The following is a 23,850-nucleotide window of genomic DNA, read 5'->3' on the forward strand; positions in this document are numbered from 1 at the left end:
AAAAATTACGTTTTCTTGCATGTTTGGAGTGTGATTCGTGAAATCCGTACGGTCTGGCACATGACCATGTGTCAGCCCGTGGGACTCACACAACCTTGTGTCCAGCCCATGTGGAATGGCCTAACCAATGTGGCTCCTGAAACTTGCTCTGATTTTCGCTCCTTTTGCTCCAAAATGCTCTCCTAAGTATAGAAACATAAATTTAAAGGACTGAGAAAATAAAATTCACCATTTTAAATCGAATAATTATCCAAAAAACACATTAAGAATAAGGTTAAAACATGTTGCTTTTGGCATTTATTAGCACATATAGAATATTTATGTTATCCTTAGGAAGTGGGAACCTAATCTTAGGAAGTTGGAATTAAATCTAGGCTGGATGCCTATATGGATCCAATGTTATCGAGTCATTTTGGAATTGTTTACGCAAAAAGGCCTAAGTTACATTGCGAGTGCTATGGGTACTCCTTTGTACATGGATAGTGTAACTGCCTTTCAAACTCGTTTTTGTTGATACCGTAATTCCTCGTTATATCAATGTGAAACTGAGTGATGGATCTCTCATCTCCATTACTGTTATGGTGTCATGTTTGCTCGTTGTCCTCCTTATTGTTCTTTTGGGCACTCTGTGAAGAATTGCCCTAAGTAGACTCCTGTCAAGGATACGATATGGGTGCCAAAAAAATCTGTTGATCAAGTGGTTATTGGTACATTGGTTGAGGATTCAGTGTTTGATAATATTACTATTGACAGTGTTGTTGCTGATAGTATTTTTGCTCATGAAGAATCAGGAAAGGGCAACAGTTGTTATTTCACCTTCTCCACCTTCTAAGAAGCAAGTCCACTTTTCAAGTTCTAGCAATTGGTTTGAGGTTCTTGGCTCAAAGCTGTCTAATTTGCCAGTTCTACTTGATGCAACTGATGCTGAGAGTACTAATGCATCTCATCTTAGTTGTAGGATAGTGAATATAATGGTGAAGGGATAGATATATGTTGGAAAGTAAGGAGTTTTTAGTGTGGGAGACATGATATTCCATGGTTGTCTGGCTGTTTCACTTAGATGTGAACTGCTTAGCTAGACAGTATTAATAAATCTGTCTCCTTGTTTTTTTTGTGCGTCTCCTGGATGATGATCTGTTCATTTGTTAACTACCTATTGCTCCTTTTGTTATTTTAATAAAGAAAATGCATGGTGAAAATCATTAGTCCAAACATCATTAATTAATTGGTTAGCAATAAATTTAACCCTTAATGTTTACACCTTTTTATTAATTTGGTCTTTATTCTTTTTCTTTAAATTAAATTTAATCTTTCAAAAAGACTTAATTCGTTTTTTTAAGAGAAATGTTGATTAAAATGATAATTTCTTAAAGATGTTGGCGCTCAACTTGCATTGCAATCCACATTTACTTCATACTAAAGTTTTGTTTCTAATTGCTTTCTAAAAATACATTTGAAGTCATAATCAATATTAATCAGACCCAAGACCTAAAAGTAAAAGCAACTTATTTTTTAGTTTTTGCTTTTGAAAAAAATATTTTTGGAGCCAAAATGACATCTTTAACCCTTAGGTATAATTTGATATATTTTATATAATATTTATATAAGTATATAATTATTTTTGTATTTAAATTTATTTCAAATATAAAATGTTACATATTTAAATTTATAACAATTATATTTTTAAAATATAGATTATACATTCAAATTAAATTTTACAAATAATTAATATTAATTACTTACAAATATTTAAATTTTATATTTCATATATTAAAATATTAATAATGAGCTACAATAAATTATTTTTTATTTTTAATAAAATATCATAATATGAAAAAATTTGAGCATTTTTTAAATTCATATTTTTACTTCACAATATCATGTATAAAATGAACATTTTATTTCTCAAAAACACTTTCTAACAACAATACAAAATAATAAAATTTTAATTAGTAGTCTGCCAAATACTTGAGTTTTGCTAGCAGACTTCAATTGATCAAATTTGTTCTCTTCAGTGTGCAAGCTTTCTAGAGCAAATAGTACCTTCTGCCTAAGTCTATTCTCTAAAGTATTGCCCAGCTGTGCTCAAGATTTTTCTGGAATGGGTCTAATAGCAGTGCTGCCGGGGATAGGGTAAGCTGGAGGACAATCTGCTTACACAAGTCAGAGGGAGGATTAGGCATCAGATATTTGGAGGAGTGGAAAAAGGCTTGCATGCTTCAACTGATTCGAGCCTTGCTTGCTTCTGAGGGTTCTTGATGGATTGCTTGGATCCAATTGTATGTTTTAAAAGGGGATTATTTCAAGAATTTTTATTTGAATTCCTCTAGCAGCTGGACAATGAGGAGGCTCCTTAAGCTGAGGGATTTTACTATTGAATCTATTTTGTGGTTCCCTATTGGTGTCTATGTGTCTACCACTAAGCTCTAAGAGGACACTCGAATGAAAGGGGAAAAGATGCCTTGGTAGAAGCTTATCTGGTTTCCATTTCATGTGCCTAAACACTCACTTATTACATGGATGGCTATTTTGAACAGGCTACCTACAAGAGATAGGTTAATTGCTTGTGGTCTTTGTTGAATTATACTCAAGAACTATAGCATTGAATGAGTATAATAAACTTCATTGAAAAATTATAATGAGCTGATACATGAATTTATAGTAACAGATGAGTACTGTAACTTCTTTAACAAACTAACTGCTAGCTTAACAGAAGACTAACTAATAACTAACTTTCTTTTATTAACAGCTACTCTAACATTCTCCCGGTTCTTAAACCTCTTGAAAAATAGATCATGTATTCCTTGTTGTGACTTGAAGAGCATGTCGAAAAACTACAAACTGCTTGGGAGTGATAGGTTTTGTGAGCACATCAGCAATTTGAATAGCTGATGGAACAAAGTTAACTTGCAGAGAGCCATTGATGACTTTTTCTCAAACAAAGTGATGGTCGATCTCAACATGCTTGACTCTTGCATGATGAGTTGGATTAGCTGACATAGAAACAGTATCACTGGTGTTTGTTCCACATATATACCAATTTTTTTCAATAGCTGTTTAACCCATAATAGCTCAGACACACAGTTGGCCAAGCTTCGATATTCAGCTTCTGAGGACGGCTTGGAAACCACTACTTGCTTCTTGGAGCACCAGGCTATTGGGTTGGACCCTAAGTACAAGACATAGCCTATATTGGATCGTCTATCTTCAACTGAGGATGCCTAGTTAGAATCTGAGTAACAAACGAGCTTGAACTGTCCATATAAGAAAAATAACCCATGCTCCATAGTTTCAACTAGGTAGCGTAGAACACGTTTAACTGTCTTCTAGTGAGTTTCACTGGGAGAGTTCATATATTTACTGAGCATGTTAACACAAAAGGATAAATCCGGTCGTGTAATACATTGATACTGAAGCATGCCAATAGTGTAGCGATAAAGATGACCATAAACAAGAGCTTGGCTGTCATTAGAGGCAATCAACTTAGGTGAGCTGACCATAGGCGTAGGGGTAGCAGCTGCACCTACCATTCTTATTTTTTTGTAGTATCTTCTGCACATACTTTCGCTAACTGAGAAACAACCCTTGAGAAGTAGACTGTACTTTAATGCCGAGAAAAAAATTGAGCTGGCCCAAGTATTTGAGAGTAAACCTACTATAAAGCTGGTGCACCACACTATCGATATATTGACTGGAGCTGCCAGTGAGAACGATGTCATCTACATAGGCCATAAGCAACAATTGACTATCACCAGAGATGCGAATAAACAGTGATGGATCGGTCTTTGACACATGAAACCCGAGCTTACTGACCAGAAAGTGTTTGAGGGTGTGAAACCATGCACGGGGAGCCTGACGCAACCCATACAAGGCTTTGTTCAACTTAAACACTAACTTCTGGTTGTCGGGACTTGACACCTCAAATCCAAGCGGCTGATCCATGAAAATTTCTTCAGTTAGCTCTCCATTTAAGAAAGCGTTATTCACGTCAACCTGGCGCAGTGGCCACCCATTCATTATAGCAACAACAAAAGCTGCCCTGATGGTGACTACGCGAACCACTAGACTGAATGTATCTTGAAAATCAGTTGCTGCATGCTAAGAGAATCCCTTAGCTACCAGCCAAGCTTTATACCGTTCCACAGTGCCTTCAGCTCTCTTTTTTACTTTAAATAACCATTTACAGCCTATGGTCTGGCGATGTGGAGGGAGAGGACAAATACTCCATGTGTTGTTGCTGACAACAGCATGTAGCTCAACATGAACTGCATCTTTCCAGCAGGTATGAGCCATGGCTGTATGAACATCAGTAGGCGTGTTAGGCGGTAAGCATGTGCTGCTCAAATAGGCCTTTGGTTTGAAGATTCCAGCTTTGCTGCGGATGACCATAGCATGTGAATTTTGTGGGATAGGGAGTGGAGGTTGAATACGTGCAGGGATGGTTGGTAGAGACACAGAGTTACTAGTGGGACAAGGAAATGACTGGTAGATAGGTTGAACAGAGTGTGTTGATGCAGGCAGATTAGGTAGAGTGAAGGGTAATGATAGAGAAAGGTTAGTTATAGTGCTAGGTGATGGGTGGTTATGTGGTTGAGGACTGGGGGATAGAACAAGCAACTTGGAACTGGTCTGCATGCGGGGCTTGGGTGTGGAAGGATGGGTGCAGGTATCCTTGAATGGAAACATGTTTTCATGAAAGGTAACATGTCGAGAAATGTATATTCGACCATTACTGTCTTGACACCGATACCCTTTATGAACGGAGGAGTATCCTAAGAAAGTACATAGAGTGGGTCAAAATTGAAGTTTATGACTATTATATGGTCTGAAATTCGGGAAGCAAAGACAACCAAAGGTTTAAGAAATGAATAGTTGGGTTTGGTTTGAAACAAATTTTCATATGGAGAGATATAGCCTAAAGGAGCAGAAGGTAGTCTGTTGATGAGGTAGATAGCACTGCTAAAAGCATCATTCCAATAGGTTACAGGCATGGAGGCCTGTGCAAGCATGGAAATACCTGATTTAACAATCTAATGGTGCTTATGTTCAACGAGACCATTTTGAGCCGAGGTGTAAGGACAGGTGAATCGTTGCATAATTCCATGTTGAGCAAGATAGTGCTTGAGAACTTGAAACTCACCCCCTCCATCTGTTTGCAAAGTTTGAAGTTGTAAACCAAAAACTCGCTTGACTTGTCTGTAAAAATGAGGAAACACAGTTAGAACCTCAGACTTCTTATGCAAGAAATAAAACCATGTATATCTAGTGCAGGCGTCAGTAAAGGCCACGTAGTAACGGAACCCATTCGAAGATACTGGAGTTGGTCCCCAAACATCAGCTACCACCAATTGCAAATGAGCAGAATATTAAGACACTGAAGAAGGAAATGGTTGTTTATGTTCCTTGCCTAGATGACATGCAATACAAGTAAACAATTCTTTATTGGCATCGAATGACACATTACAATGTTGTAAAGCCTTGAGCAATGTATTTTTACAAGGATGCCCTAGTCTAGAGTGCTACACACTTAGAGGAACAAATGCACTAGTTGTAAAATAGTGAGCTGTGCGAGTAGGCTGAGTATTTCTGAAAGCATCGTTCAAATGAAGCTTGTACAAGCTATGGTGCACTGAGCCTTCAAGAAGTACCTCCTTGGTCCTTAAGTCGCGTACCTGACACTATGTAGGGAGAAACTCAAACATTACCAAGTTGTCTCTTGTGAATTTGGATACAGAGAGTAAGTTTTTAGTTATTCCAGGTGTATACAATAGATATTTCATGTAAAGTGGTCGTGTCCTAGTGAACAGAGAGGACTGACCAGAGCATAAAACAGGGAGAGCATTACCATTTCAAACATAAACCTTACTTGGCCCATTGTGAGACAGATTATCACTGAGGAAGGCAGCAGAGTGAGTAAGGTGATGTGTCGCCCCAGAGTTAGGATACCAAGCGGAGTCACCTACAATGTCAGGTGTAGCCATTAAAGCATGCGTTTGTAAGACAGTAGAAGAGAAAGATGAAGCCTGTTGCAAGGGGTCACCAACAAAAGGACGTGCCCAGTTAGATGTAGGTGTTGACTGGTAGGACCAGGTGGGCGGAGAAGGTGGAAACATAGGTGGCATGACTGGCACAACAAGTAGTGTCTAGAGAGATGGGCCAAGTGCATACATGCACATATTTGCTTGTGATGAAGGCCTATAGCTAGAGCTTTTGTAAGATGCGTTAAACCTGTGATAGCATTGATCAACTAGGTGTCCCATTTTTCCGCATAACTGGCATTGAACACAGGCTCCAGAAGAACGACCTCGCCCACAACCACGAGAATTTGTTAGATGATAAGCTGGTGCAGAATTATTAGTAACTGACTCTTCAGGTTGTTGAGAAACTAAATTGGCAGAGTTAGGAATCTCAGCCATCGTGACTTGCTGTCTAGCCTTAACATCAATTAGCATGGTTGTGACATTCTAAACGCAGTATGAAAGTTGACCAGCGAGAATGATTGAGACAATTGACTCATATTCGAATGGCAGCCCATTGAGAATAGCAGTGATATGTTTATGTTCATTGATGACCTCCCCACAACTAGCAAGATTATCACAGTAAGACTTTATCTTCAACAAGAACTCTTTCATAGCCAAATCACCCTTACGTTGAGAGTGCAAGGCACAACGATAGAATATCAGTCGAGAAGTAGTTTTCTGACATATAACGCCACAATAGCATTCCAAATCTGAGCACTGGTGTCGAGGCCAATGAGATGATGAAGAACATCTTGACTTACCGAGGACAGAAGTCAGGAAGCAAGAGCACTATCTTGTTGTTCAAACCTAGTGAACTCAACATTTTCTTGAGGCACATCATCATCATCTGGAACCATCGAAGGAGGTGGTACAATATACAAGTCAAGAAAGCTTTGAAGCTTATAAGCTTTGACTGCCAACAGAACCTATTGCCGCCATAAAAAAGGTAGTTGGAGTCATCAAGAAGAATACTAACCTTCTTGGTAGAGAAGAACCTACTATCAATAACACCATTGGTGAAATTAGACGCCATCGTGGGAGTAGCAGATTGAACAACGGATGGACTTAATGGTAGATCCATGCAACAAAACAAAAACTTAAAACATCAATCCCAGGATGAGATGGACATCTGATACAATGTTGAATTATACTCAAGAACTATAACATTGAATGAGTATAATAAGCTTCATTGAAAAATTATAATGAGCTGATACATGCATTTATAGTAACAGATGAGTACTGTAACTTCTTTAACAACCTAACTGTTAGCTTAACAGAAGACTAACTAATAACTAACTTTCTTTTATTAACAGCTACTTTAACAGTCTTAAACATTGATAACAACTGCCTTCCATGTTCCTTTGCTACTGAAACAAGAGACCATATCTTTTTTTAATGTGAATTTTCCCGAAGGCTTTGGGGATTGATTTTGGTTCTCTGTGGTATTACAAGACCTATTGGGACTTGGTTTCAAGAGTTTGCATTCTCAAACTTGAAAGAATGTTTCTCATAGTTTGCATTCTCAAACTTCCATTGACTGCATTTATACATATCATTTGGAGTGAGTGGAACGACAGACTCTTTAGCAAATCTTCTCTTTTTAAACCTTTAATTATTCAAATTTCTTCTTTTTTACATTTCAATCCATGACAAATAAATCATATTCAACTCATGAGTTCATAATATTTATCTCTACATCTTTTATTCCTTATTGGATATAAACTTAACCTATTAGATAATGGGGGATTTTATTTTCAATTTCTGATGGGAAGAATGTGTAAGTGTTGAGGATTAAATGTGTAAATATACCAATTAAAAAAACCACACCATTTTTATTGGAGAATGGTTTTATTATTATTTTTAGTTTTCATTGAAAAGTATATAAAATGGGTTTTGGCCCAATCCTACATAACTAATTGGGTTAAGACTTAAGACAGTCCTTTGTAAACAAAGGTATTGGGCTACGGCGGCTCCAAGCCTAAAACTCCTCCACGACAATCGAACCTATCACAGCATGCCACGTCATTATAAACACGTCACTGAGCCTACGCTTTACCAATAGCCATGGAGCGTATCATATCCGCGCATCATCGTACAACAATACACCAATATACTACTCATGATTTTCAGTTCAACAATTCAAAATTCGCCACGTCATCACATAGTCCCTGTTTTTCAAAGTATCGTCCTTGGATAAATTTATCCAAAAAGAAAAGACTTATTTTATATAAAAAAGTAGAAATTAAAAAAAAAAAACCAACCGGCTAGCACTTGCTATAATAAAGAAACCAGAGGGAGATTCAAACAGAGGAAGAAGAAGAAGAAGAAGAGAGAAAAAAAAATGAAGTCTCAGATCTGTTTAGCCTTTGGAACTCTGGCCTTGTTGTTAGCTTCAGCTTTGGCCGATGACGTCGTCGTACTGACCGAAGCGAACTTCGATAAGGAAGTTGGTCAAGATAGAGGAGCTCTCATCGAGTTCTATGCTCCTTGGTAAATAATTTTTCTATCGCCTATTGTTTTTCATTTCTTTTTTAGATTAGTGTTTATGTTGTATATTTTTGATATTTTAGAGTAGATCCTCATTAATCGATCGTTAGATCTATCTTCAGCAAGTCATAGTTGAACATCGGTTGTTTTCTCTTATTCATTTTTTTGGTTCTGATGTTTGTTTCTTAGGATCATACTCTCTAGGTCACTGAATTGTTGCTAAAGATATTCCTCTTTTTTTTGTTTTGAATTTGGTATACTTCTGAGTATGGATTTAGATTATGGAAAAAACTTAAGATCCAGCTAGTTATATTCTGAATATATGTTATTTTGATTTCGGACTACAGGTGTGGACACTGTAAGAAGCTAGCTCCTGAGTACGAGAAGCTCGGGGCAAGTTTTAAGAAGGCTAAATCCGTCTTGATTGGAAAGGTTTGTGATTTATAATTACATAGCTTTGCTTGTTGATTTATGAATTATTGTTTATCGAGGCTTTTCGAATTGTGAAATTTTTTTACTATAATGAAGTTTTTTTCTTGCTATTGCTATGTGTAGGTGGATTGTGATGAACATAAGAGTTTATGCAGCAAATATGGTGTTCAAGGCTACCCAACTGTTCAATGGTTTCCTAAAGGCTCTTTGGAACCTAAAAAGTGAGTATAAATTAACATGTTGGAACAGATCTTTTGACAGTTAGGTCTTGTTTTATGTTTAGTTTCTTTTACTCATATTTTTATTTAAACCATGGTCTTAGTAAATCAAAATTGTTTTACCTAGGTATGAAGGACCACGCACGGCTGAGGCACTTGCTGAATTTGTTAACACTGAAGAAGGTACATATGTCTTTTTCCTTCCGAAGAATTTTCCTATTGTGGTCTGCCATTACTTCTTTCTTGTGTGTGGTTGACTTTCTGAATGTAGATTGATACCCAAAATAGTCAAAACACAATATGATTTTGCTAAACTGATGTATTGACAGGGACTAATGTGAAGATAGCCACTTTGCCATCCAATGTTGCAGTGCTAAATGCGGATAATTTTGATGAGATTGTCCTTGATGAAACCAAAGATGTGTTGGTTGAGTTTTATGCACCTTGGTAAGCGTGTTTTTTTTTCTTGGGTTGGTAATATTACTGTTTTGGAGGGAAACCGAAGGGCTTTTTCTAGTTCCATCTCCCTTTTTATATGAACTTGTTTTGACCAAGTTCTGGGTTGGTTTTCTGCCAGGTGTGGCCATTGCAAAAACCTTGCTCCTGTAAGCATCTATCTTTGTTTAATAAAGTAGGCATTATTCTTTTGGTACAAGTGGGGATCTGCATTCTAAACCTTTGTTTTTGTCTCTACAGACCTATGAAAAGGTAGCAACGGCATTTAAATCGGAAGATGTAGTGATAGCTAATCTAGATGCTGACAAATACAGGGATCTAGCTGAAAAGTAAGCATGGAGTTATCCAACAAGCTCGGTTTTATTTTATGAAGTGTTTGTTAACAATTAGGGAGTTATCAGTGGGTTTTAAGGCCTATGCTTTTGTTGCAGGTATGGAATAAGTGGGTTTCCAACATTGAAATTCTTCCCTAAAGGTAACAAAGCTGGCGAAGACTACGACGGTGGCAGGGATTTAGATGACTTTGTTTCTTTCATCAACGAGAAATGTGGGACCAGTCGTGATGCAAAAGGGCAGTTAACTTCAATGGTTGGTAGCTCATATGTAGGCTGGTACACCATATTTGTCATCAATACTTCTATATGGATTAATTGTTCTCGTTTTTCTTTGCATAGGCTGGTATTTTGTCAAGTTTGGATGCATTAGTGAAGGAGTTTGTGGCTGCTTCTGCCGACGAGAAGAAAGCAGTCTTCTCCAAGATTGAAGAGGAAGTTGAGAAGCTCAAGGGTTCTACCGCGAGGTATTCATTTAGTTTTTCAATATTAAGCTCCAAAGGAGAACTCATCAGTACCTATTTTCCATTTTAAAATTTTGTGTCAAAGGACTAATATTATTTCTATGTATAAATGTTCATATTGCTGGTTGTCAGGCATGGAAAGATATACTTGAAAGCTGCTAAAAGCTGTTTAGAGAAAGGTGCTGACTACCCCAACAAGGAAATTGAGCGGCTGCAGCGCATGCTTGACAAGGTAAAGAGTTACTATTGTAATAGAAGTACATATGGTGAGTGGTTTGACTGTTACAGTTAATTAACAGGATGGTGCCCTGAATCATCTTTGCCATATCTTAATAAGGGTCATTTACAATAATGTTTGTAAGCTATTTGAGATCAACTAGAAGAAACTCGAATTCAATTCGGTAATTATTGAGCTGAGTAGCTCGAGCTATCAGTCGAGCCGAATTCGAACACTATAATGGCTTGATTTGAATGGCTAACGAGCCTAATCGAGCTATTCATTTCAATATATCTCTATATTAGGAAATTGCATTTTTACCCTCATGTTGAAGGAGCTCAAGTGTGAATGAGTTAATCGAGATTGAGCTACTCAAAGCTCAATTTTGTTTCGAGTCGAGCTCGATTTTAGAAATTGATGTTCGATTGAGCTCAACTTGAGTATCAAAACCTAGCTCAACTTGAGTATCAAAACCTTGAGTTTCAAGTCGAGCTTGAGGTTGCCAGTATTTGGGATCCACTTGGCTCTACACCGTTAGTTGCCAACGGTTAAAATATTCAGTGGTGATTGTTCTGAACCATGAGTTTTTTTTTTTTTTTGTTCTTGATGCAGTCACTAAGCCCAGCAAAAGCTGATGAATTCACGATCAAGAAGAACATCCTATCAACATTTGCATCTTCTTAGATCAATGTATTTCACCTCGTCTAGTGCTGCGGTGGGTTCAAGTTTCATCGACGTTTTCAAGGACTGGGAACATCTTAGCGTTTTATGTTTTGGGTATCTTTCAGCAGCAAATCGCTAGGCCTTGATTAGGACTTGAGCACCATTTGCGTGCCGCAGCACCAGTAACTAGTAAAAGTTCTTATGATGGAATTCTCTCCTAAAACTAGTTTTGACCAGTGATTTCACTCGGCATTTATTCGAATTTTTGCTCCTGTTTTTACTATTATAGATTTCCTGGAAACTTATTTTGAATTAAACCAATATATAGATGTGAAATAACACGTTTAAACAGTAGACTGATTTTACAAAGGTTCCGTAGGCCAGATTTTGAGAAAAGCATGTGAAACAAGAGGGTGAACGATGATGGAAGACCTCTAATCACCGTATTCATCCACTTTCACTATGCAAAGATTTCTCTTGGCTAAATTCAGGCTTTGAGATGCCCAATGTAGAACACTCCTCAATCTGATATTCTCTATCCTCAACTGGCGTTTCAAATGATGACGGACTGGAAGGTTGTGTTCTCATCTGCACGGACCGCAAGAGTGCTGCCCTCCGTAAGTCAGCTGAGTGGCAGATATCACTCGGTGAGGATGGGATCCGTCCCTCTGAATCCGAGCCTCTTTGGCGTGGCTGAGAACAACCGATGGTGCTGACATTACCGTGCAAAGGGTATGAACTAGTTGAAGGAGCAGAGGTGACACCATTCGCTGGTCTTTGATATCGGTATGGAGAACCAGGACTAGTAGGCCGGCTATCGGAATGGGATAAACAAGTACTCATCATAGGTGTCTCGCAAAATCTCGAGTCATCCGAATCTTCGGACATCGATGAATATTGCCAAGACATTTCATCCCTGGAAAGGTAACAAGGATGAGTGAACCAAGTTGCAGACTACAATATAGCCATAGATAGCCGTCGCACCTTCTATTTCTAGCACCAAAAAAGAGCTAATTGGATATAGAAAGATAAATTACACACGATCGAATCCACTTATAACGGTATTGAACTCAACATAAACAGTAATAGCACATTCATATTTCAGGGTAACTTAAAAAATAGTTGATTAAGGTTGAGACAGACAACAAACCTGGGATCGAACATGGTTTCAGACCTAGCAGGAGATTCCATGAGATTTTCAGGAAGTGGGTCCCCAACAGTTAATCCATTCAAGCTAGATGCCATTATCTGCCCAAAAGTATTTTTAGTTTTTCAATAATTGAAGTCCCTTTAATGCAAATAATCCGATGAAACAAACAAACAAATCGTACGTGGAGATAACAACTACCCAGAACTTCGGGTATAATATTGTAAAATTATTTAGACAAAGATTACAAAAAGTTGAAACTTTGATGATTTGGGCATTTAAAAAACAAGGGAAAAAGAAACTATGAAACCTCACTGAGATAACGCTTGTGAGAGTGGAGATTATCGATATAAATCTCATCTTCGGGATCTCTGCTTCGTTTCCCAGATGGAGACGGTGTCGATGATGATGATAGTGTTGCGGAGCTCGATTCAGGGCCCATTGTTTTTTTGTTATCCGGAGTGGGATAAATTTGAATTTAGAGAGAAGGAAATCGACTGCTTTTTTTCTTTGCTTTAAGACGAGAGAGTAGAAAGATGTTCAGACAAAACAGAGAATAAATTGTGAAAAAGATTGAGACAGAAGAGGAGATGGAGATGGAGAAGATCTGGTAACCTGTGTTGCGGGTCTATGATAGATATCGATTCATATGTTTTTACATTTGGACGCGTGTTATTAGTGTTGATTTTCATTTCGATTCCAATGATGATTGTTGGAATTGAACGAATCAATTGGAGTAGCAACAGATTGATATATCCATCCCAACAAAGACTTAAACCAGATTTTAAATGAATTGTAGTTTCTTTCTATGTTTAAATATTTGTGATTTTAATAATTTATTTAAATAAAATTTAGAGTTCGTGCATTTAGTTTTCTTTTTGTCTCGTGCTATAACATTATTGTAGTATTTAATTTCACCATTATCGTTGTTTTTACACTAATCGCCATACAAAAGGGCGCTAAACTAGATGATTGAACCAATTGAAAGTCTAGATTTAAAATCCATTGTTTTAGTATTTCAATTATAATTTCATTTTTAAGTATACATTTTTTTTCGAATTTAAAATTTTTTAATCTCATTTTGATAATTAAACTATTATTTTCATTTCATTTTATTTTAACTATCACTAACATCCAATAAAAATAAGCATAACATTTTCATTAGCGACCAATTGACCGAAAAGGCCCATTTCTAGAAAAAAAAAATACAAAAATGGGCCAGCTTTTTTTTAATAACTGGAATGGTCCGTTTTTACAAAAACGCGTTGAGTTAGCGTTGTTTTCAGGAGAAACGCAGAAAAGTGCGTCCAGCTCAACACTTTTTTCCTTGATGACATGTAAAACACATTGACGTGGAAGCATTTTACTAAAAAGCGTTTACATGGGCGTGCTTTTGCCCGTGTTTTCCTAGTACCAATTAGGGTTTTTTTATTTTTAATTATTTAGGATTAGGGTTATGGTTTATAAAATTAAGGTTTAGGATTTTTTATTTTTAGGTGGTTAAGTTTAGGGTTTTATTTATTTTTAGGGTTTAAAGATTTTGAAAAGAATAATTTGTATAGGATGGGTTTTGAAAAAATAGTTTTGAGGGGATAAGTTCTGAAGAAATAATTTTGACGAGATGGGTTGAGTTTTGTAGAGAAAAAACACTCTAAGTAGGATGCACAGTCAGCAAAAGTACAGAAAACGCTTCCAAATGGATGCCCTTTTCAGTATTGCTGCTTTTGAGAAAATAAATTTGATGAGATGGTTCTAAAAAAATATCCCGAGATGAGGTTTGTGAAAAATGCCTCGAATAGTGGAGGTTGAGGTTTGTAGAGGAAAAACGCTCAAAGCAAGATGCACTTCAGCAAAAGTACTGAAAACGCTTCCAGCTGGACACCATTTTTCAGTATTGCTTTTGATAGTGCGTCCTACTTAGAGCGCTTTTCCTCTACAAATTTCAACCCCCGTTATCTGGAGCATTTTACAGAAAGAAGTGGGATCCATTCCCTTAGGTTATAAATGACCCATATTTTAGCCTCTGATGGCATAAGTTGGAGCAATAGAAATTGAAGAAGTTCAGAAGAATAAAAATTGGGGTTGAATGTATAAGTTGATTTTTTGTGTTAATATTTATATGAAGCATTATATTTATTGCATAACGTTTTGATTTTACGTGTTAATTTTTCGTGTTTCGAATTTCTCTCGACATATAAATTGGTTGAAAATGAGTGGACGAATTAATGCTATTATTTATTACAACGGTAAGGTCTGTGACACCGAGAACAATGTGACTTTTTTAACGGAGAACACAGTGCGACTGGCTTTTAACCAGAATATATAGTTGACAAAATTTCGTAAAAGAATTAGGCGAAAAATCTTCGGATCTATTGTAATGAGAGTTTCGTCTATTAAGTATTGATTTTGTGTTTCGGTCGATCCTGCGAGGTATGACTCATTTGATATCAAAGGTGCTTGAGGCTTAGAGGCGATGGTGTAGATGCACCTTGAAAGTGGATCACCGTTTCTTAAGTTATATGTGGAATTTTCAAGACCGAATAAATGACTTGCGATTTCAACATCTCTTCTTATCTGAGAGGTGAGAACGATTGAAAATGTCAATAGTACAACCACTCTGTTAGAAAGTTCCCATTATGATATCTCGGGATCATCAACGGGAAGACACTAATCCGTATCAGCCTTAGATTTCAATCGTGGGAGGAAGAACATTGAACCATCGGGTTTTGGTGGTTGAACGAAATACACAACCCCTATACGAAACTTAGTTAGTGGATGAGACATGCACCTTGGTAGGTTGATGTTCAACACTGGGAATACTTACTAGGGAATAGCAGTGGTTGGCAAACGACATGTGATTTTGGACGTTTCGAAACATACACGAGAAGTGATGATTTACTCCGTATGATGTCCACCAGTGAGGGGATCTCCAACATGGCAAATGTTAGTAGGTCGGAGAATGAAGATGACAATGAATCTGATGTGGATCCACCCTGAGTGCCTGGTGTTGATGGTTCAGAAGTTGGATTACTTTTTGAACCAAAATCTGTCCTAGCTGAACTTGAAGATGGTGAAGAGGGTGATGAAGATGATGATGAAGAAGATCTACAATTCACGGTGTACTTGTCGCCAACCCACATGCATAATTTTGATCTTTCAACAGATGATGCGTTGGAGTTTGCAGACCGTTCACACAGGAGGCCAGGCTATAAAAATACATTATCAGATTCGAGTAATTCGGAAGTGGGTAGGGAGTTTTTCAGTAAAAATGGTTTTCTCGCAACATTGAAGCGATACAACATCAAGACTGAGATTAACTTCCACGTGGTTAAATTCAAATCCGAGAAGTTTGAGAGAAAGTGTGCAGTGCGAGACATCAGCTGCTCATGGAAAATCATGGCTTCTATTAAGAAAAAGACGGGGTTATAGATGATTAAATTTTTTTGCCTTTGGTATATTATCATTGGGTCTTTAAGGTTTTATTTAGGGTTTAAGGTTCTATCCAATTAATTTAATGTACTTGTGAAGTTGCAAGTTTTCATGGGATCATCTGAAGTTGGATTCAGATATGATCACGGGCCTAATACTACTGATGGTTAAGGTGGATCTGAGGACTAATGTGTCAGTTTTAATTGCCAATATTCATAGCCAATTCAACTATACACCTTTGTACTGTAAGGCATAGAAAGCCAAGCAAAAGGCATTGTAGAATATGCACAGTGGGTGGGACGCATCATACAATGAGGTATGACAGTGGTGTCAAGTGCTAGAGAGGTACGTACTTGGTTGTGTAACAAATCTTGAAACGGGTCTTGCATATTACAACAATCGCTTGCTCCGTGGGTGCTGCGTGTTTAAGCGTCTGTTTTGGACCTTCAAGCAATGTCGGGATGCATTCCAGTATTACAAGTAGTTGGCACAAATAGACAGTACCTTTCTGTATGGTAGATATACCCATCGGTTTTTGTTGGCTATGGCATATAATGGCAATCGAAAGATTTTTCCAATTGCGTTTGCAATAACAACGGGAGAGGAAATAGACGACTGAGATTTCTTTTTGTCTAGGTTGAGGAGACATGTCTGCCCCCAACCTGATATATGCGTCATCTTAGATTGGGGACTTGGAATACTGTCTGCAATTGAACGACAGATAAGCCTTTGGGATCGCACACACCATCGATATTGACTAAGGCACATTGCGTCCAACTATTATTAATAACATCGGTCTACCATTAAGTGACGATAAGTGATGAACATAGGTATCTGATTGCCACCAATATTATTTGGTTTGTAATATCTCGTTTGTATTTTTATTTTTTTTGGTATGTAATTGTCGCTATGCACTTATATTGATAGGGTACGAGATCATGAAAGACCGTTTTCATGATATATTGACAATATTGGGGTCAACTAACTCGACAGAGACAACATATCTCGAAAACATACCATTCGAACAGTGGACACAAGCATATGACAATGGGCTATGATATGACCACATGACATCTAACATGGCGAAATGCATCAATTTCGTTTTAAAGGGAAAGCGTCATTTGCTGATAATCACAGTTGTAAAAGAGACATACTTCCGTTTGGCGGAAGTGTTCCCAAAGTGAGTGGCGAGTATGCCGAAAAATTACAGGGAGGCCATGTATGGTGCCCGGCGGTAGTAGAAGATATTAATAATGGTAAGGCACGAGCAAATTGCATACACACAGTTTTTCACTTGCGCGACAACCTATGATTTTGGGTGACGGAGTTCAATAGGTCGTACAAAGGTATTACTGAGAGGTGTACTGGGTACACGTGAGAAACATGACTTGCGGCTGTGGGATATTTGACACACTTCGTTATCCATGCGCTCATGTTATTGCAGGTTGTATGAATCTCTGTTTGGATCCAATAGACTTTGTTGACGAAGTGTACAAAACAGAAAAATCGCACGTGTGGAGACACATATTCCCATCGGTCCTAGATGAACATAAGTAGCCGCCTGTATCGCTTGCTCCATTTAAGTTGTTACCCGATAGAGACTTGCGTCGCAAACCAAAAGGTCGACCGTGCTCGACCCAAATACGTGACAACATGGATATTTGGGAGCGCTCAAACCAACAAACACTACAGCAAAACAGGCTTTTAGCGGCTTTTTTTAAGCGCCGCTAAAACTATTTAAAAGCGCCGCAAAAAACGCCTCTATAAACAATGCCGCTATAGAACATGGCCTTTAGCGGCGCTTTACCCACAAACGCCGCTAAAGAACATGGCCTTTAGCGGCGCTTTACCCACAAACGCTGCTAAAGGACATGACCTTTAGCGGCGCTTTTATCACAAACGTCGCTAAAAGTACCGTTTCTTTAGCGGGGTTTATGAAAAAACGCCACTAACTTTTTTAGATTTGTAACATTCAATTTTCATCCGTATACAACCCTTCCTGTAGCATGAAATCCAACCAAAAACAGCAAATCTAAATGATACTTCAAATTCAACGAAAGATATATTATATAAATTGATAACGGAAGTATAATTCAAAATATTCTTACAATAATGTTAAAAGTTACAATGTTAAAAATATTCTTACAATAAGAAAACAAATATTATTGCATAGATTGTAAGAAGAATTTTCTACTTATGAAAATTACAAATCAAATAGTTTGAAGTATTGAGCATTAATAAATGAAGATAGAATTTACATACATAAGAACTTATGTCTTTAACCCGAATGGTTCATCTCTCTTCTTAAAAGGTATACTTCAGAAAGCTAAAATTCAATTTCGAACTAGTAAATTTAGGACATGTTGGCAAAACATCTGTGGATAAAATGCCACTGATGCATTTGCAATCTGCTCCTAAGACCTTTTTGTCATCATTTTTGTTGTTTTTCGGCAGCCTGGTCAATAATAAATGTCGAGGAAAAGTGATCAAATATAAAAACACATGGTGGAAATTCAAATTACAAAAGTAGGAAAAGATGCATTTAACAAGATATAACAGAGTTCTAAGAACACTAATGCTTGGCAGATGCAATTCTAATAACATCTTAAAAATGTGGAACAGCTAGATTAAAATCTAACAGATAATAATGCATACCTTTCTTTCCATTCCATAAATACTTTATAGTAGCAAAAATCAACCAGATTTAACGGCTAATGTGTATCTCAAACTTCATTCATGACTCTTTACCTGTCCATGGGTCGGGCCGGGCCGGGCCAGGCCCGGAAAAAATTTGGCCCGTCTCTTAGGCCCAGGCCCGGCCCGGCCCAAAATATGAGCCTAAAATTGTGTCCAGACCCGGCCTGAAAAAAAATAAGTCCGAGCCCGGCCTGGCCCGGCCCGATTTTTAATAAACACAAAAAAATATTTTAAAAATAAAAATATTTTTAAAGTATTTTAAAATTAAAAAATAAAAATAAAAAATACATTTATTATATTTGGGCCGGGCCGGGCTAGGCTCGGGCCAAAAAAGTTGAGCCCGAGCCCGGCCCATTTTTTAAACAGGCCTCGTTTTTTTGCTCAAGCCCAAATTTTGGGCTTATATTTTTAACCGAACCCTCCCATATTTTGGACGGGCCGTCGGACCGGGCCGGGCCACCCGGCCATGGACAGGTCTACTCCTGACCTACTCAACAATGGGGAAAAAAGGCCAAAGTCTGAGATTCTGGACCAGGAAGAAATGGCACATCAAGTTAAATATTCTAAATCTAATTACTAGACAAAATTTAGCTCACAGAATCGGCTGTACAATATATGGCAGCAAGGTCATACCTTTGTCAGCTTATTTAAAATAGCATCTTCAAAAGCTTGGTAACCAGCTCCAACCAAATTACTCAATCGATCACTTTGCTTTTCCTTCTTGGCGGCTGGAAACTCCGCAACAGAGGGTTTAAGAGGCACAACTAACAATGGATTATCTAGATTCCTACTAACACTGCCTGTAGCAGCATCCCGCAAAGAAAAAAAAACAAAAAAATGTATAAAATCACATAAAAAAACTTGACTTACAACTGCATGTTTTGTAAACTTCAAAATTTATAGACTAAAATGGAAATTCAAAAACCATCATAATATCACTAAGTTCTATACTCTTCCCTCATCAAGCTTTACACCAGACACCAACTCTCATGAGCCGAAATTTCCAATTTTTAAACTGTTAAAAAAGTTTAGCTGTTGAAAGTCAGGATTCGGGTTGAAGAAAAGTGAGGAATGGACCTCTAAATTTTCCAATTCTATAATATATGAAAAGGACATTTCTAATATCAAATTACGCACAATCAGTAGTAGCAACAAAGAAATAAGTTGTCCATTCATCTATTAAAAAAATAATTAAAATTCCCAGAGAACCAAAATAATTAAAAAATCTATCTAAACACAAATTATGCCTGAAACTAAAATTCCCAGAGAAAAACCTAATGAGAACCAAGAAAAAGACAAAAGGAATGGTCACACTGATACAATAACAGTTTGTGAGTGCTAAAACAGTAACTTGAATTGGGTTTTAGCATATTTAGTAGGCTATTTTACCTAAATAGCCCCAAAAAATATTTTATTTATAAAAATAACCTAAGTTTAAAAACAATAACGAAAATAACCTGAAATGAACAGTAAAATCAGGTTGTGGCCTGTCAATGGCCGAAACCATCTCATATTTTGAATCCATTATTGCCTAATAATTGTGTCAGACTAAAAAAATTTATTTTTTTTGGTTCTGGCCTGTCAATGGCCGGAACCAGTGTATTTTTTTAAGATTATATAATACTGATATACGAAGAAGAAAAAAATTTTAAAAAAAATTTTGGGTGCTGGCTTGTCAATGGTCGGCACCCCTGTACACACAAAAAAAATTCGAGTTTTGGTCTGTCAATAGCCGGTACCAGAGTACGAGAAAAGTAAAATTTTTTTTTTTGTGGTGGCCTGGCAATGGCCGGCACCACCTTTTTAATTTTTTTTTTACTTTTTTCGTGTCAGATAAGATATCAGTATACGAAAAAAGTAAAAAAAATAATTTTTGGTGGTGGCCTAGCAATGGCCGGCACCACCTTTTAAATTTTTTTTTACTTTTTTCTTGTCAGATAAGCTATCAGTATACGAAAAGGGTAAAAAAAAATTTTTTTTTGGTGGTGGCCTGGTAATGGCCGACACCACCTTTTAATTTTTTTTTTACCTTTTTCATGTCAGATAAGCTATCAGTATACGAGCATGCGCACACGCTGTATGAACATGCACACACGCTGCATGAACATGCGCACACAATATCGAAGAGTTTGAAATATCCCGCACTCACATCGCCTGTTTCGCAGATCAACTACGTACGACCTAGGTGGAAGACCTAAATGGCGACCGATGTACTTCTGTACTCGGAAAGTCTCCAAGTCACGCGAATACAATTCTGCGTTCATTGTTGGTGCCCTTCGACTATTTACCGCCATGGCCTTTCGGACGACCTCTACGTACACGTGCCTGGCTTCGATCTACTTAGCTTGTTTCAACCCAATCTTAGGCATCAATGTCGCCAACCTATAGAATGTTGCCGAGAATACTGCAGAAATCGGGAGATGGCGTGTGCGCCTCAATACAGAGTTCATCGCCTCCACGAGGTTAGTCGTCATCTGCCCATACCGATACCCTTCATCATAACTCTGAGCCCATTGCCAGTTCTCCATACTCCTGAACCATGTCCGGAGATTTGTTGGTAAAGATTACATCTGACACGAAATAATTAAAATTTTTTTTTAAAAAGGTGGAGCGGGCCATTGCCAGGCCACCACCAAAAAAATAAATTTTTTTACTTTTTTCGTATACTGATAGCTTATCTGACACGAAAAAAGTAAATTTTTTTTTAAAAAAAGGTGGTGCCGGCCATTGCCATGCCACCACCATTTTTTTTTTACTTTTTTGTATATTGATATCTTATCTGACACGAAAAAAGTAAAATTTTTTTTAAAAAGGTGGTGTCGGCCATTGCTAGGCCACCACCAATTTTTTTTTTTACTTTTTTCGTATATTGATATCTTATCTGACACGAAAAAAGTAAAACAATTTTTTTTTAAAAAAAAGATGGTGCCGACCATTGTCAGGCCACCACAATATATATATATTTTTACTTTTTCTCGTACTCTGGTACCGGCCATTGACAGACCAAAACTCGAAGTTTTTTTTGTGTGTACAGGGGTGCCGGTCATTGACAGACCAGCACCCAAATTTAAAAAAAAAAATTTCTTCTTCGTATATCAGTATTATACAATCTTAAAAAACAAATACACTGGTTCCGGCCATTGACAGAGCATAACCAAAAAAATTAATTTTTTTAGTGTGACACAATTATTAGGCAATCATGAGTCCAAAATACAAGTTAGTTCCGGCCATTGACAGGCCACAACCCAATTTTACTGTTTATTTCAGGTTATTTTCGTTATTGTTTTTAAACCTGGGTTATTTTTGTGAATAAAATATTTTTTGAGGCTATTTGGGTAAAATAGCCTATTTAGTAACATGTAGCAAAAATTAAAAAAATGGAATGGTTGTCTTCTACATTTAAGAATATTAATTGTCTGTAAGCTGCATACAACTTCGCTTATTAAGACGCAAGAACCTCCAAAATCCCTTAAAACTATATATTTGTAATACCATGTAACAGGACCTTGTGGACCCAGATAGACACCTTAGTTAATAACCATCATATGGACAAGAAGATGAAAAATAGTTCCAGATTTTGGTTTAATTGCAAATCCAGGCTTCTTAATAGGTTTCAGAAATGGGTGAAGAATCCTAATGAAATGCAATTAAACTTTTATTTTGTTGATTTCTAACTGCTAAGTGAGATATTTCAATACACAAAGCAGTTAACAGAGAACCAAGTGACTAGTTATTTGGCATTTGTAATATCATTTACAGAAGTAATACTCAATATTTAATGCAATCCAAATGGAAGACAGTCTAATTTCCTTTAATCAAAGAACAAGGGTTTTGGAAAGCTTAATCCATCCTTTTCTCTTTAGGAGAGGTCACTCTGTCATCGGGATTCAGACTCATTTTAAAATTAAAAGGTTTCTTGAGACAGCTATACAGTTTGATGCACTTCCCAGTGCATGTTTTTAAATATAATACCAAGATGATTTTTCAGTATAAAAAACTCCTGCTTTTCTTTTCATTCTCAAAGTCTTGGAGGAACATGTCATATAAAATATTGGAAGAAACAGTACAAAAAATATGGCATGATAGCAAGTAACAATAGATTAGAACCGGTAAGCAATCTGACAGACGACTGGAATAACAATTCATGCAAGGGAAAAGAGAGATGCATACGATGCTACTCATTCCAGCATGTGATTCATAAATTCTAAGTGATTTTGGTCTTTTTGTATGGGGGTGTTTGAATACGTACTTTTCCTGTCACAATATAAATTCCGTCAGTCACACAAGAGAGTAACAACAATTTGAGATTAGATACATGCAATAACATAACTTAAAAACTGATTTCACATACGAAAGTGAACCAACCAAAATCGGTTAGTTATGAACTTTTTTAAGGGAGTTGATTCTTAACACCAACACTACGTTCATAAAAAAACAACCTCCTTGCATAATTATTCAAAGAAGCATAAGAAATTATTTCTCTTTAAACTCGTTTTTTCATGCATGCTGGTGCATCTTCACACTCATGCTTTCATTTTAAAAGTATTACAAACATTAGTTAGTACTCCTGATTTTACCCAGGCTCCAATTATTTCAGCAGCTCATAGTTTGAAAAGAATTAAGTCATTTAATATTTCCAAGCAAACCACACTAAATATACCTCTTCTGGTGGATCATAGTATATTCCACTGTATGGGATTTCACCAGCTGCTTGAACAGAGAACTTGATCCAAGCAGGAATAGAATCCTTAACCCCAGATCTAGTTCCCATGCGATTCTACAATCATATGGTCAAAAAGTTAAAATGCACAAATGGAGAAGAATCGTGCATTTAGATGTGTTGTGAAGATCGAAACTTAGTAAGTTAGGGCACGATATTCTCGAATCTAAACACGATGCTATTTAAACTCAAGTTCTTAGTAATCTCGAGATTTAAAAAAATCGCGTCCTAACTTACTGGTCGTGATATCCTTTTTAAATCCGAGATAGCTAAAATATCTTTTAAATAAGTAAATTTTTGACATTCGTTCGAGTATCGGGAATTCGAGACATTGTATCCTAACTTACTGGATATGATTCTCTTTCTCACATGAAATATGCCACTTTTTCTAAAATTTTCAACATTTTAATACAAGGATCATATTTTTAAATTCTTCAAAGTTTTCAATTTTCGACATTAAGATATTAACTAATCAACTAGGTACCAATTTTGGGCGTTACGAGGGTGCTAATCCTTCCTCGTATGTAACCGACTCCTGAACCCGTTCTCTGAATTTCGTAGACCAAAC

At 37.0% G+C, this 23,850-nt stretch overlaps 2 protein-coding genes and 1 long non-coding RNA gene across 3 annotated transcripts; 1 reads left to right on the top strand and 2 right to left on the bottom strand.

The window, feature by feature from the left end:
• Nucleotides 1-5,417: 5,417 nt before the first annotated feature.
• LOC121224137 (uncharacterized) lies at nucleotides 5,418-7,189 on the bottom strand. The gene is made up of 3 exons (XR_005921676.1): nucleotides 6,041-7,189; nucleotides 5,867-5,959; nucleotides 5,418-5,678 (listed from the first exon to the last, which is right to left on the bottom strand). It is a non-coding gene; the product is annotated as an uncharacterized lncRNA (long non-coding RNA).
• Nucleotides 7,190-8,102: 913 nt separating this feature from the next.
• On the top strand, nucleotides 8,103-11,643 carry LOC107946037 (probable protein disulfide-isomerase A6). Its single transcript, XM_016880217.2, has 11 exons — nucleotides 8,103-8,510; nucleotides 8,855-8,939; nucleotides 9,063-9,160; nucleotides 9,285-9,340; nucleotides 9,487-9,604; nucleotides 9,735-9,762; nucleotides 9,854-9,942; nucleotides 10,045-10,201; nucleotides 10,288-10,412; nucleotides 10,542-10,641; nucleotides 11,239-11,643. Exons 1-11 carry the CDS (start codon nucleotides 8,362-8,364, stop codon nucleotides 11,308-11,310), a joined length of 1,077 nt encoding a protein of 358 aa, XP_016735706.1. The 5' UTR covers nucleotides 8,103-8,361; the 3' UTR covers nucleotides 11,311-11,643.
• LOC107946038 (uncharacterized) lies at nucleotides 11,595-13,292 on the bottom strand. The gene is made up of 3 exons (XM_016880218.2): nucleotides 12,747-13,292; nucleotides 12,440-12,537; nucleotides 11,595-12,205 (listed from the first exon to the last, which is right to left on the bottom strand). Exons 1-3 carry the CDS (start codon nucleotides 12,876-12,878, stop codon nucleotides 11,737-11,739), a joined length of 699 nt encoding a protein of 232 aa, XP_016735707.1. The 5' UTR covers nucleotides 12,879-13,292; the 3' UTR covers nucleotides 11,595-11,736.
• Nucleotides 13,293-23,850: the final 10,558 nt, after the last annotated feature.

This window comes from Gossypium hirsutum, chromosome D12, assembly GCF_007990345.1.
Source record: "Gossypium hirsutum isolate 1008001.06 chromosome D12, Gossypium_hirsutum_v2.1, whole genome shotgun sequence".
Taxonomy (NCBI): domain Eukaryota; kingdom Viridiplantae; phylum Streptophyta; class Magnoliopsida; order Malvales; family Malvaceae; genus Gossypium; species Gossypium hirsutum.